The sequence below is a fragment of the Lactuca sativa genome, chromosome 6 (genome assembly GCF_002870075.4).
Source record: "Lactuca sativa cultivar Salinas chromosome 6, Lsat_Salinas_v11, whole genome shotgun sequence".
In the NCBI taxonomy this organism is placed as follows: Eukaryota; Viridiplantae; Streptophyta; class Magnoliopsida; order Asterales; family Asteraceae; genus Lactuca; species Lactuca sativa.
In genome coordinates this window covers 39,687,548-39,701,076 of record NC_056628.2, presented here as the reverse complement: position 1 = coordinate 39,701,076, position 13,529 = coordinate 39,687,548, and the positions used below count along the sequence as shown (strand labels likewise).

The 13,529-nt window shown below is 34.8% G+C and overlaps 1 protein-coding gene across 1 annotated transcript; it reads left to right on the top strand.

The window, feature by feature from the left end:
* The first annotated feature begins 8,668 nt into the window (after positions 1–8,668).
* LOC111894171 (RNA polymerase sigma factor sigF, chloroplastic) lies at positions 8,669–12,478 on the top strand. The gene is made up of 8 exons (XM_023890257.3): positions 8,669–8,909; positions 9,277–9,532; positions 9,625–9,834; positions 9,965–10,238; positions 10,314–10,544; positions 10,632–10,772; positions 11,621–11,821; positions 11,926–12,478. The coding sequence occupies exons 1-8, from the start codon at positions 8,819–8,821 to the stop codon at positions 12,211–12,213; spliced, it is 1,692 nt and encodes a 563-aa protein (XP_023746025.1). The 5' UTR covers positions 8,669–8,818; the 3' UTR covers positions 12,214–12,478.
* Positions 12,479–13,529: the final 1,051 nt, after the last annotated feature.

Here is a 13,529-nt window from a genome sequence, read left to right as displayed (position 1 = left end):
ACTAAATGCTTTAGTCAATCTACAGACGGATTCATGACAGTCTTCTTTCATACCTACTTCCAAAGTATGAGCGACTGTGGAGAGTTTGAATAATCTTATTATTCGGGAAGTCAAAACATGCAAAGTGAAACACAAGAATAATACTAATCTTATATGGCCCCAAACTTTTGAGTATAAATAAAACACCTTTTATTTAATCACCATATTGATTACTCATTATTTTTTGTTTCGGGTAATCAACTTCTTACTTGAATTATAACAACAATTGTCCTATGCTCTTAGCATGCACACTATTTTTACCTATGGTCCTTACTTTGTGAAATAGTATAATTGAATAACATTTTCAATCACACTCATTTCATAATTTCCAATCCTTACCACAAGTGTGAGAATACCAAATTCTTGCCACTTATGGAATATGTCTAAGGTTCTAAAAAACGCAAGGCGTGACTTGGCAACGAAGTTAAAGTTAAGTTATGCCAAGCCTTGGCGAGCCATGATGTTTTTCAAGGCGTGACTATTTTATGTATAAGATTAGAGTATTGGATTTTATCAAATATATGAAGTTTTTAGAAGTGTTATATTAATATTTAATATAAAAAAGTTAACAAAAACACAATCATTTTAGGCCCAACAAAAAAAAACAAAAAAAATCGAAAAAACCCACGCCTTGAAAAAAACTCGCGCCATAACACGATAAGGCACGCCTTGACACGTTATTTGGGCGCCACGCTTAACAAATCCGCCTTGGACGTTTTCGTAACGGCTACGTCACACCTTGCGCCATGGCACGCCTTGAGGCGCGCCATGGCGCGCTTTTTAGAACCATGAATATGTCAGATTCTAACATTTTATGTAACGGTCATTTCGTAATATCATAGCGCCAAAGTCACCAAGACTTTGCCAATGAAATTACAAAGTGCTCTATTGGAGATTGTTACAAGACAACTCCATAGTCATGAAGTCTCACATTCAAAGTACATTCCTTTGAACATCCTTCTAGCATAGAAGTTTCTAATCTAGACATAGATTCTTAACGTCCAACTCCCAATAAGGAAACATTTCCATATTTTCCATATGACAACTCATTCTAAATAGAGTCTTATCTATTCATAATAATGTCAATATGGTCCATCCATGACTATACTTCCAATTGTCCACAAGCGACCAATCTTTGGCGAACCTTCGATTGTCCTTGACAGTTGTTTAACTATTTTAGTCAAATTTGGTTCTATTCCCTTTTTCCCTATAAATGCCATAGGCATTTGGAAAATTTTAGAATGATCAAATATTACAGCATATACAATCGATCCTATACCTGAAGCGTGTGTGATACGATTCATAATGAAAAACATGATACTTTACCATTTTCTTGCTATAATATTGCCATAATATTTCAATTTGTCGTGTTCTCAAAATTCGAACTATGAAGAGGGATGTCGTAATCATAATCGAACTTTGAGAATACAAATAATAAATATATCCTTAACTAAACTCAATTAAAATTTCTCGATATAAGCTTTTAGATTGGAAACGAAGTATAACATTCTCTCCCTTAATTATAGCAAAAATGATTTTTCAACCCCTGCAACTTTGCGAAGTGAAACATTTGTTTTTCTATAATTAATATTGCCAACTTGAAATACTTAAATAATCATGCTCCCACTAACATGATGATTATATCCATTCCAACATAACATTTATACTCCCACTAGCTTTGACACGTATTCTGAAAACAATTGGACTTCTAAAAGACAATACTTATTGAGTTCCAAAGTCCATATTTCCAATACGATGTGCTTCGATAAGCCTTTATCTAAGCTTCTCAAACTTACACACCTTTCCTTAGACAGCTCACATGTGTGTCTAAACTAATTCAAAACTTATATTACTAAGTCCCAAATGTTCAGACTAATTGCCAAATCTCACAATTCAAACTATGAAGAGGGATGCCGTAATCATAATCGAATTTGAGAATGAAATTTACATAATCGCTATCTCCTTAAAATATCTCTTAGTGAAAACGTTTCCTCACAATCATTTTCATGAAGGGGAGAAACCTTATGACACTTAGATTTTATGGTGCCTGTGTTCCTATCCATGTGAATTTGAACCATAATCATAAGATAATGTTTGTGACAAATCCAAACTCTTATGGACAGAACTTGTTCATTCTTAATTTCTTGCCATCAAGGGTCCCACCATTGCTTCCAAGTTATTTAGCAGCTCACCTATGCTAGTTAATGTACTTTCATTGAACAAGGTGTTTGACCTTATACATTCATTTGAGAACTCGTAGAACTCATATACATAAGTAACTTTACTGGAATGGCATAGAAATAAAATTTTGTCAACACGATAGGTTATAAACCTTAAGTCATGTGCTAGTGTTTTATAGATTTACTTCTTGATTTGTTCTTGAAACTTTTCAAGACCTTTAGACTCCCACTGACCTCTTGACATATTAGATTTTCTTGTCAAGAAAACATTTGTTGGTAAACAAATATCCAAGAGTTAGTGTGTGTCTATATCAAGACAAAACCTATAGGCAATTTGGTACTAGTTGGTATGTGTCTTGATCAAGATATCATAACTTTCCAAAATGTGAAAGTGTAAGAACATTCCTACTTAAGATTATGTCACTCAAGTCACAATCTTGGAGTATGACTCTAAGACTTGATTTTGGAACGAAGTACGATACATCTTATTGACTTAACCATTTCTCCATTCCTCTTCTTAGCCAAACCAGTGCACTAAGGTATCCTTAGAGGATAAATTGTAATATCGTTCTTACGATTACCAAGATGATCACAAAACATGATACAAAAGTACTCTCCCTTCTTCTTAGATTGGAGAAACTTTTTATCTTTCTGCCTTCATTGATTCTACTTATTTGTTCTGCCATTCATTGAAACTTTTCAATGATTCAGAAATACACTTAATCTTGTAAGTATAACCACATTTACTAGATCTTTAGTAAATCATGACGAATAATGTTATTATTATTTATGGTGGACTTGACTAGTGCACAACATTGTGTACTAGTTCCTTTAGTCCTTCACTTGACTCACATACTTATGTGAACAATGAATTAGTCTTAATTACTTAAGTACCAAGATTTCCATACATCATACAATACAAGTTGTATGAATCCAAGTTTCTGTCCAATTGAACTTGGGCGTTGTGAATCTTTCCTTACTTAGAAAGTTATGACACTACCATAAATAACATAACTAAGAATCACATCCATTTCAACATTGCTAATAATAGAAATACACAAACATCAATTTTTCATACATGTCATTGCAAGGATAAATAAATAAGACAAAATCAAAATTTATTTCATTGCGGAAAAATTTGTCCTTACAACGTAACTCAATTGAAAAACTATGCTATTACATTTCTTAGCAATCTATCCTAACTCTAAAGGAGCAGCTTAAAATCCGATCTTTGAATCCATGCGATAAAAATCCATTTCTTCGCAATCAGACTCAACTCACTTCTTCCTTTAAGCTCCCTTTCTTTTCTTCGATTCTACAAAACATCAAAAATGTAATCTTATCACATAATGTATGAAGAATAAAAATAGGAACTTATAGAGTTAGTTAATAGATTTTACCTGAAGCAGAGTCATACGTCTTGACTCTCCCATCTCTTAGATCTCTCAGGTAGACAGGACAGCTTCGTCTCCAATGCCTCTTATCTTGGCAATAAAAGCAAATTGACTCTTTTGGAACAGCATACGAAACTACTTCAAACTTTTCCTTTCTCTTATGATCAAACTTTTCAACCATGACATGCTTCTCGTTTCCATTGCCTATGTCCATAGAGGTTTGGAAGGCATATCCACCAAACAACTTTGCTTCTCCAGTGCGCCAAATCGTTGTTGATTCAACAGCAACAAGCAAATAGGCAAGATCGATGAGGGTCACGTCGTGGTCTATCATATAGTATTCTCTTACGAACTCACAATATGAGTCAGGAAGCGTCTGAAGAACCCAGTCAACAGCCAACTTCTCACAGACAACGACTCCCAACATTCTTAACCTATCAATGTGTGACTTCATCTATAAGACGTGTGCACACACTGAATTTCCTTCTTCATGTTTACTTGCCAAAAAGGGCTTGAGTGAGCTTGAACTTTTAAAGCCTTTGAACTTGTGGGTTAGGGAAAACAATAGGAGGAGGTGGAGGAAGTGGAGCATAATCCCGTGTTCCTTGATCGAATCGTGGAATATCATCTTCATGTGGAAAGCTTGTTCCACGGGATTTGGGAAAACTATAGTTGTCATACTTTGACATCTACAAAATGGGAGAAAATTCAAGTTACTTGATTGATTGAGTCCTTAATAAAACACCTAAATGAGATATTAAGGCTAGGACCCAACACAATACTCTACAACTTGGGAGAGGGATATTGTAACCAAAATTGCAGAACATTTAAAGGTAAGTGAATGACGATTCACTAATTTTCCACCATGAAAAACGAAAAAGAGATTAAGTTTTAAATGTATTGAAAACTCCTAGATCCTTTGAGATTCATTGAACTTTTCAATGGCATGTTTAAATCTCGATATGCCCCTCGATTTGTGACTGGGATACCGAGGATCACAAAACAGGGTGTGAATAATCATGCAAACTTACATGGTGCCCCCAATTTTACAGTCTTCTATTTGATGTGTCCGTTAACCACACACGCTCCACCGAACTATGACAAACATCGAGTCACCCTTTGCTACATTTGCTTAGAACCCATTTAGTGTGACGGTTAACCACACACGCTCCAATAACGTCTTAGCAAGGGTACAAAGTGTAATTTCATGGAATCGCATCAATTCACTTTTGCCTAAGGTAACTAAGATTGGGAATTTTGTAACAACATTTAGTTACTTTATGATTCATTATACTTTTAATGGAAAAGATTTGCCCTATCCTACCCGTTCAGCTAACGACCCTCTACTAGTCAAGAGTGCGGTAAGTAAGAGTGGATACCCAATGACGATCATTTTACAGGCCACTTCCTTAAACACCCGTTATAGACCGGTTCATGAATGAGGCATACTAACGGTAAGACTGACATTTAAGTTATACATATATAATATTAGACTTTTAATTTTATATAGTATAAGGGTGTATTTTACACTTTTAAAATACTATGTGGTCTAATTTAACAAATTACACTTTTAATTTACATGTAAACCATATCATTACGGATTTATTAACTCTCTCTTAATTATACACTTAATTAATTTAATAAAACCAAAAGGGTGCAATTTGAATTTTTTCAAAAATTAGGGTTTTAGAATTTAACATTTTAAAATTAAACTTTTAATTAAAATTTAAATTCCAAAACTTGATGGCAAGTTTTGAAACATTTCAAATCATAAGGGTTTAGAATTTAAATATTTCAAAATTAAACTTTTTAATCAAAAATTTAAATTCTAAAACTTGAGCGCAAGTTTTGAAACTTTTCAAAACTATCAAGATCAAATTACAAATAATTAAAATTTATCAAATAATTGGTAATTATCTAAATTTGACCTAATTCAATTTCTTACTAGATAATTCAAAACAAAATTACAAATAATAATTATTTATCTTATAAAACAAGTAATTATCTTAATTTTGACAATCATCTTCTATTTTAGCAAGGATAATCACCAAATATGGATAAAATTCAGATTTTATTAATAAAAAACGTTTATGGTAATTATCTCATAGCCAAAACAGCAAGAATCCTGAAATATCCTCTGTCTGACCCTTAGACTCGCCGAGTCACTACCTGGACTCGCCGAGTTGGGCTGACTTGCCGAGTCCAGATACTGACTTGCCGAGTCGGGTCGGGCAGAGGCCAGAAACTCGATTTACAGCAGATAAACAAGCATTGCATCACATACAACAGAAACCAATCATGGCTCTGATACCACTGATGGGTTTGAGCCAAAAGAACATCCTATGTGCTCATGCAAACCCTAATGCTTGGATCTAGGTTTCTTTATTGTACATGTAATTCATCCAAGACTCAAGAACCCTAATCTAGCATATGCATTTCGAAATTATCACATAAGAGCAGATCTAGATGATTACGTCTTCTTCAATGGCTTGAATCTTCTTGTCTTTGGAGCTTAGAGTCACAAGTGTCACTCGTCTAATGGCTTACAAACACCACAAGCAAGAGAATGACTTATGAGAAGGAGGAGGAGCACCAAAAACGTCCTAGGGTTCTTCCAAGAGAGGTCACCGTGTTTTTGGGGCCATAGGGGTCTTTATATAGTGAGGCTATTAGGGTTTTCAACTAGGAAACCCTAATTTGACTGCTTAGGCCCTAAGCAGCCCATGGACTCCCTTTAGAACACCCCTTGGACGATTTCTTTATGGGCTTCCCATAGAATTCATCCAACCTATGTTCCAAGGTGATCCATAGCCCAATTGCAATTATCTTATAATTACAATTCTAGTCCCCTAAGTTTAATTAATGTCTCTTAGTCACAAAACTAACTATCAATTAATTCTTTACTAATATTAATTAAACAATATGATTTCTCCTTTAATATAATATTCATATAATATATTAATAAATCATAATTAATCCTCTTTCTCCATAAATCATCATATCAAGTTGCTTTGGTGAAGGCAACCCAAAAGGACCATGCACAACCGGGTCAAGTACATACCAAATATAGTTACGGGCTTAGACACTAATCCAACATGTTGTACGCCCAACGTAGAGGGTTGTACGCCCATCGTACTCTCTGGGTGTTGACTTTTGAGCTTTTGGTCAATCTGTGGACCTTTGGCCAAGGAGGGGCCAAATGGTCTTTTCACCCTCCTGAGATTTTGTAGAGAGACTCGATCCAGCATTTTGAGGTTATTAGTATTAATTATTAATTAGATTTGAATGTGACATAATTAGGTGGAGTGTAGACCGGCAGTTCGGGTGCGAGATTGATTGCTTTCCAGCGAGAGGTGAGTCTTCTCACTCTACCTACCAGTTTGGTAACTTTTGTATGACTAGAAGGTCTTATTCATGTTATGGACCGAAGGGTCTTAATTGTATTACTGACCGAAGGGTCTTATCTGTTTATGTGTTATTATGCATTCTGTCTTTGTGACTTATGTTATTATATTATTTTGTGTATCTGTTGAGCTATGACCGGAGGGTCCATACCGAGAAATGAGACCGCAGGGTCTTCACTGAGATATATGACCAGAGGGTCCTTATCAAGGTTTAGCCACGAGAGGCTAATTATTTGTGTATATGGTATTTTGGGGAACTCACTAAGCTTTGTCCTTACAATGTTGATCAAATGTGTTTAAGATAAATCACAAGATCGCTAGAAGACACTAGCATGATTGTGCACACTAGCTGGATGAGTAGGGTTTATGTGGATTCTGGGATACTTGACTTTGTTTCATGATATTTTGTATTTGACAATTACATTTTGGCATAGGTTGATGCAATGAACTATCTTTTGAGAAATTTAAAAATGAAAAAAAAATTGTTTGAAAATTTGAACCGTTACATTTTGTTCGTTAAGGGAAGACATTTCCGTCATTTCACTATTACAGGGACCGTTTATGAGTTTTTTTTATTTAAAAAAAATAAAAAAGAAAAAAATATTTTAATATACAATGGATCTCTCTCTCTCTCTCTCCCCCCCTCTCTCTCTCTCTCTCTCTCTCTCTCTCTCTCTCCCCTACATGCTTCCATCCTTGTACATGCTTTCTCCTATCGATTGAACGAACTGAATGTTTGGGATGAGATAGTTTCGAATATATTCACTGAAAACTTTTTCAATCTTTCCCATCCCATAACTGCATAACACAATGAAAATTTTTTCCATCCTCTAAACCCATTCAATTTTTAATTTTAAAATAAATACAAACTAATTGAAATCATATAGAATTAATTAACAAAAACAGTAAAAACATACAAAACTAATTAAAAACATACAAAACACAATATTATATAAGTTTTACAACATGAGAGAGAGAGAGAGAGAGAGAGAGAGAGAGAGAGAGAGAGAGAGAGAGAGAGAGAGAGAGAGAGAGAGAGAGAGAACATATTGCTTTTGGAGTTGTACCATCTTCGACTTGGAATCAGGATCCCAACAATACCATCAATATCTCAACTTGTGATGATCAACCTGCAAACCATACCGTCCGCCCTTATAGATAAACAAGGTGGACATAGATTGATCCACTTAAATTTAAAGGCTACATAAAATAAAATAAAAGTTTATATATAATTGTTTTCTTTTTTTTTTTTTTTTAATTTTTTAGCAATGCAACTCTACTTTTACTTTCAATTGATCTCTATTTGTACGAGTGGTGTTTATGATGTAAGGACTTTGGTGTATCTTCAAGTTATATAAAATAAAAATAAATATGTATTTAAACGGGTTTACAAATTAGAAATATGTAAATATCAATCTTAGTCCAAGTTATTCAATTAATGATCTATTTGATCAAATATCTTAAGAATCTAGTATCCAACACACTAATAATTCGATTGACCTGACCAATTGGATCATTTTTAATATAAATGGTGAAAAACCCTTTTCGGATGACATTCGAGTAATTCAACTTTTTTGGAGGATCAGTTTTGCAATAATCTTGAAGACCAAGGGTATAATAGTGAGATAATATATACTGAAAAACCATTATCCGTTCAGAAAGATAAACCCCCTTCTCTTATGGCCTCAGAGCCAGAGAAAACCCAACTCTCTTCCCCGGAAAAATTCTCTGTTTGATTGTTTTTCTTCATTACCATCACTTGTCCGAAGTTTCAATCCAATAGATACATTGATGCAGATTAATGGAGGCAGCAGCCAGCAAAATGCTTTCATCATCATCCTTATCTTTGCCCCCAAGAACCCAGCTCAAGCAATCTCCTCCTCCTCCTTCAGGTGATAACTAAATTCTAACTATCACCTCCTTTTCTGTTCTTGAACTGTAATTTTTGTTCTATGCGTATCTTTTGTATCCATATTCTTCATGTTTGAGTGTACAAGCAATTGGGTATACTCGTATCTTGCTTCTTTGTTGTATTAACAATGAGGAAATGCGAACTTTTGTGTTGGTCCACCAAGTGTTCGACGTTTTGCCTCTTTGAATATGGAAATTGTTGTGATTACCATTTTCGTAGTTGTTACCCGCTGTGTTTTCTTTACCTTTTATAGAAAGTAAGAATTAACAAATAAATACACTCATCTTGAGAATTCTGAGTCTAAAATGAAGGTCCCCTTCCTAATACTATAAAAAATGCTATTGCAGCTTTAAAGTTTTGTGAGCCTTCAGCTCCTGCACATTCTTCTATGCTAGCAACTACTTTAGCCCAACATTTCCCTACTTCTGTCCTAATTCAAGAACAACGTCGTGAAAGCAAGCCATTATTGCAGACAATAAAAGACGAAAAAACCAGTCAAATAGGAGCTGATTCTTCAACACATGAAGTCGACCCTACAAGCTCTGATGAATACCTTAAAGAATTCCAATGCCAATTGCTACAGTGGCCTGGTTTATGGTACATGTAAGACCAACAAAACCATCAAACATATTCATTATAACATATTTGATGATGTATCATATGATGTATGATGTATCCCTAATGTGATTTTACAGGTTACCATCTTCACATACAAGAGAAAAACCACTCTCCCCTTTGACTACTACACAACCAGTTCCAAATGGATCAAAAAAACTCATGGATGTTGAAATGCAACAAGTACTTGATCTTGCTAAAAAAGCTCTTTCAGCTTCCAAAGAAGCAGCTTCATTAGCTGATGATGGTGAATCATTAGGTGTTGATCTTGATAACTCCATCACTTCAAGGTCCGTGTTTTCTTTTCTTTTTCAGACTTCTTCCTATTACCCATTTGTCTTATGATTTTAGATATTCTTGTTGTTGTTATTATGTTTTGTGGACACGTTTTCCAAAGTTTGATGTGTGGTGGTTCTTCAGCTTAGGATCTAGACATCAAACCGAGCTTCAAACCAAAAAAGTCAAATTTGTAAAGTCAACACGCCACCAAGAAAGACAATCTAAAAGAAGAAAGGGGACAAAGTCAAATGTTGTTATTCGTGAGACTAAAAACTCAACAAAACCAGAGCTTGAGAAGAAAACATCATATAAAGATTCTAATTTACACGATCCCCTTAGAATGTTCTTAGCACGACCTGTAACAAGAGAACTTTTGACTTCAAAAGAAGAACTTCAACTCATTGTCCATATAAAGGTTAGTTAATTTAATCAACATAGTTGTCAACCTCTGAATGATGAAAAATGACCATTTTACCCTTGTGAATTTCAGGCTGGAATGAGATTAGAAGAAGCAAGGAGTAGGTTTCATGATCAGTTTAATCGGGAACCAACATTAGTTGAATGGGCTGAAGCTGCTAATCTTAGTTCCCATGAGTTGAAAAGTCAACTTCATCTTGGGAATAGTAGCAGGGAGAAGTTAATATGTGCAAATTTAAGGATGGTTGTTTATATAGCAAAGCAGTATAGAGGACGTGGACTCGACCTTCAAGACCTACTTCAGGTCAAACTTGGTCAAAATCTAATTTTTTTATATTTCATGTAATTTGTGGTTTAATGGAGTTGACCCATGGTTGACTTTTTTTTTCAGGAGGGGAGTATGGGACTCATGAGAAGTGTCCAAAAGTTTAAGCCTCAAGCTGGTTGTAGATTTGCTACTTATGCTTATTGGTGGATAAGACAGTCTATCAGACGAGCCATATTTCAAAATTCTAAGCTCATTCGTTTGCCGGTATGCATTTTTTTTTTTTTTTTGTGATTCCATTTCATCATAGACAGTGTGCTTATGATGGAATGGAATCAGAAAGGAATGGAATGAACAGGGTAATGGAATGTGAGGGTTTTTTCGGGAAAAAATAAAAAAGGCGAGGTTTTTTCGGAAACAGTTGGAGGGTTGAGTGTTTTTTTGGAAAAAAAGACAAAGTTTAGGGTTTTTTCGGAAAAATGAAAAATGCAGGGTCTTTTTAGGGAAAAAAATAAAGTTGAGGTTTAATCCGGAAAAAAACAAGAAATATAAGGTTTTTTCTAAGATTAACCCTAACTGTAATAACATAAAGGTATATTACTAGTTTTTCTTTTTTCATAGAGTAAATTACTGAAATCATCCCTATGGTTCGGTCAAAATTGCATGTTTAGTCCCTAACTTTTTTTTGCACTCCAGATCGTCCCTATGGTTTGACTTTGTTGTGTTTTTCTTCCCTATGGTTTGGTCAAAATTGCACGTTTGGTCCCTAACTTTATGTAAGGGACGAAAAACGCAGCAAATCAAACCACAGGGACGATCCGAGTGCAAAAAAAAAAGTTAGGGACCAAACCTGCAATTTTGACCAAACCATAGGAACGATTTTAGTAATCTACTCTTTTTCATATAAACATATGTGATTTTGTTTGTAATATACTAAATGTCTATATGTATTTCAACTAGTCAAAAAAGTTTATTCATCACTTACAATTTTTTCTTTTTTACAAAATATAAAAGACTAATAAAAATTAAATACCATGAAATCTCAAAAAAGAATTATAATAAAAAAAAACATATACTTTTTATTTAATCTCACCTAATCATATATAATCCTACAGGAAGGTGTATACAATCTTTTGTACAAGGTTAGTGAAGCAAAGAGAGTATGCATCCGTGAAGGCAATCATGATCCATCACAAAAGCAAATAGCAGAACAAGCTGGAATGACACTTGAAAAGCTCCAAAAATTACGCTCTGTACAAAAGATAACTCTCTCATTGCAAAAACCAATCTATCCAAACGACACCACTACATACGAGGTCCTTATCTAAAAAGTCAAACCTCTTTCATTTGACCAAACCATATGTCTCTTATCAATAATTCTCATATATACATATATAATGTTTGTTGTTAAAAATGACAGGAAATCACTCCTGACACCACAATCGATAGCCCAGACACAAGTGTATCAAAGCAAGTTATGAGAAACCATATCTCAAATCTTCTAAGTGTTCTTAATCCAAAGGAAAGGAAAGTAATCAGACTCAGGTATGGAATTGGAGGTGAAGTTAGGAAATCGTTAGCGGATATTGGAATCATTTTAGGGGTGTCTAAGGAACGGATTCGACAATTGGAAAGCCGATCGTTGTTCAAGTTGAAGCAGTATTCTGAAAGCCAGGGTTTGGATGCGTATAAAGATTTGCTTATTTGATGTTTGAAGAGGGGATGACTTTGTTTTGTAAGGTTTTTGTATTCGAATGCAAGTTTTTCGGATGGGTTAGGGAGAAATGGAAAGCCTTAAGCATGGTGCAACTGTTCTTTGCATAGTGTACAAGTATTTGGAATAGAAATGAACCTAGCTTTTTGAATGTATGTTGTCGAACTTTTCATGCTTCGGTGTAACGAAAAGTTGGCTTCAGTTGAAGGAAAAAACACTTCCTTTTGGAAAATATAATGTTTTGTTAGTTGTGTTTAAAGGTTGGAGTACTTTCACATGTTGTAATTATAGATTGTTGTTCAAAAAAATATTCGTTTTTAATCAAAATTCAAAATATTTACTCTTTCAATCAATATAAATACCAACATCTATCTAATTTAATATCACACCACAACCTATAATATTCTCCATATTTCACTCAAACATTCTTCTTATTTTGGTGAAGATGACTTCCTCCAACTTTCTTCCCAACCCTAAAACTCCAAGAAGAAACAAGAAGAATACCCAAATTGCAATCGCTTCAAACCCTCCATCACCCCTCTTCTAAATCTCGAATGGATCGCCCTATTTTTTCACCCCTACTTTCCATTATCCTGGTGATGGTTCCTACCATAATCCATATCCTAACCAACCCCAACCCCAATTCCAATCCCAAAATTGATTTCAACCCATTTGAGAACACTCCAGAAACCCAATTCCAATCCTAATCTCAATTCCAAACTCAATCCCAACCCCAATTCCAAACTCAATCCCAAGCCCAATTCCAATCCCAACCATGACCTCATATCGTAGCCGAAACTGATTGCAACCTGATGATGTTCGACATCAATTGGAATCCAAGAAAAAGGTAAGACCTAGATTTCTGTGGACCTAGGAGGAAGAGAAGGTGTTGTGCATAGGTAGACGTTTTGGAAGACCTACAAGTCGGTAATGAACAAGACGGACCAAAAAGTTACAAGACGTTTTCCCGCTGAAATGACCCGCAAAGATTATTGAAAAAAAATATCAAATTTACTCGAAGTAGAGGAACATATACATAGTTGTCGTGTAGTTTAACATCGTACTTATGAACACGAAGCACGAGCGACAAAGTGGTGCGAATGATGCAACAATATTGAACAAAGTTCTAGAAGTTTATCGACACGATAAGGGGGCACAATTCAAATTTATTGAGTTTTGGAATATTGTGAAGGAGTCCAAAAACTAGGATATATCAATACTTTAGACTCATAGACTCATACACGGATGATTAAAAAGTAATCAAAACCTATTGAGGTTCCAAAAACGACACCACTACAATACTTCGGATG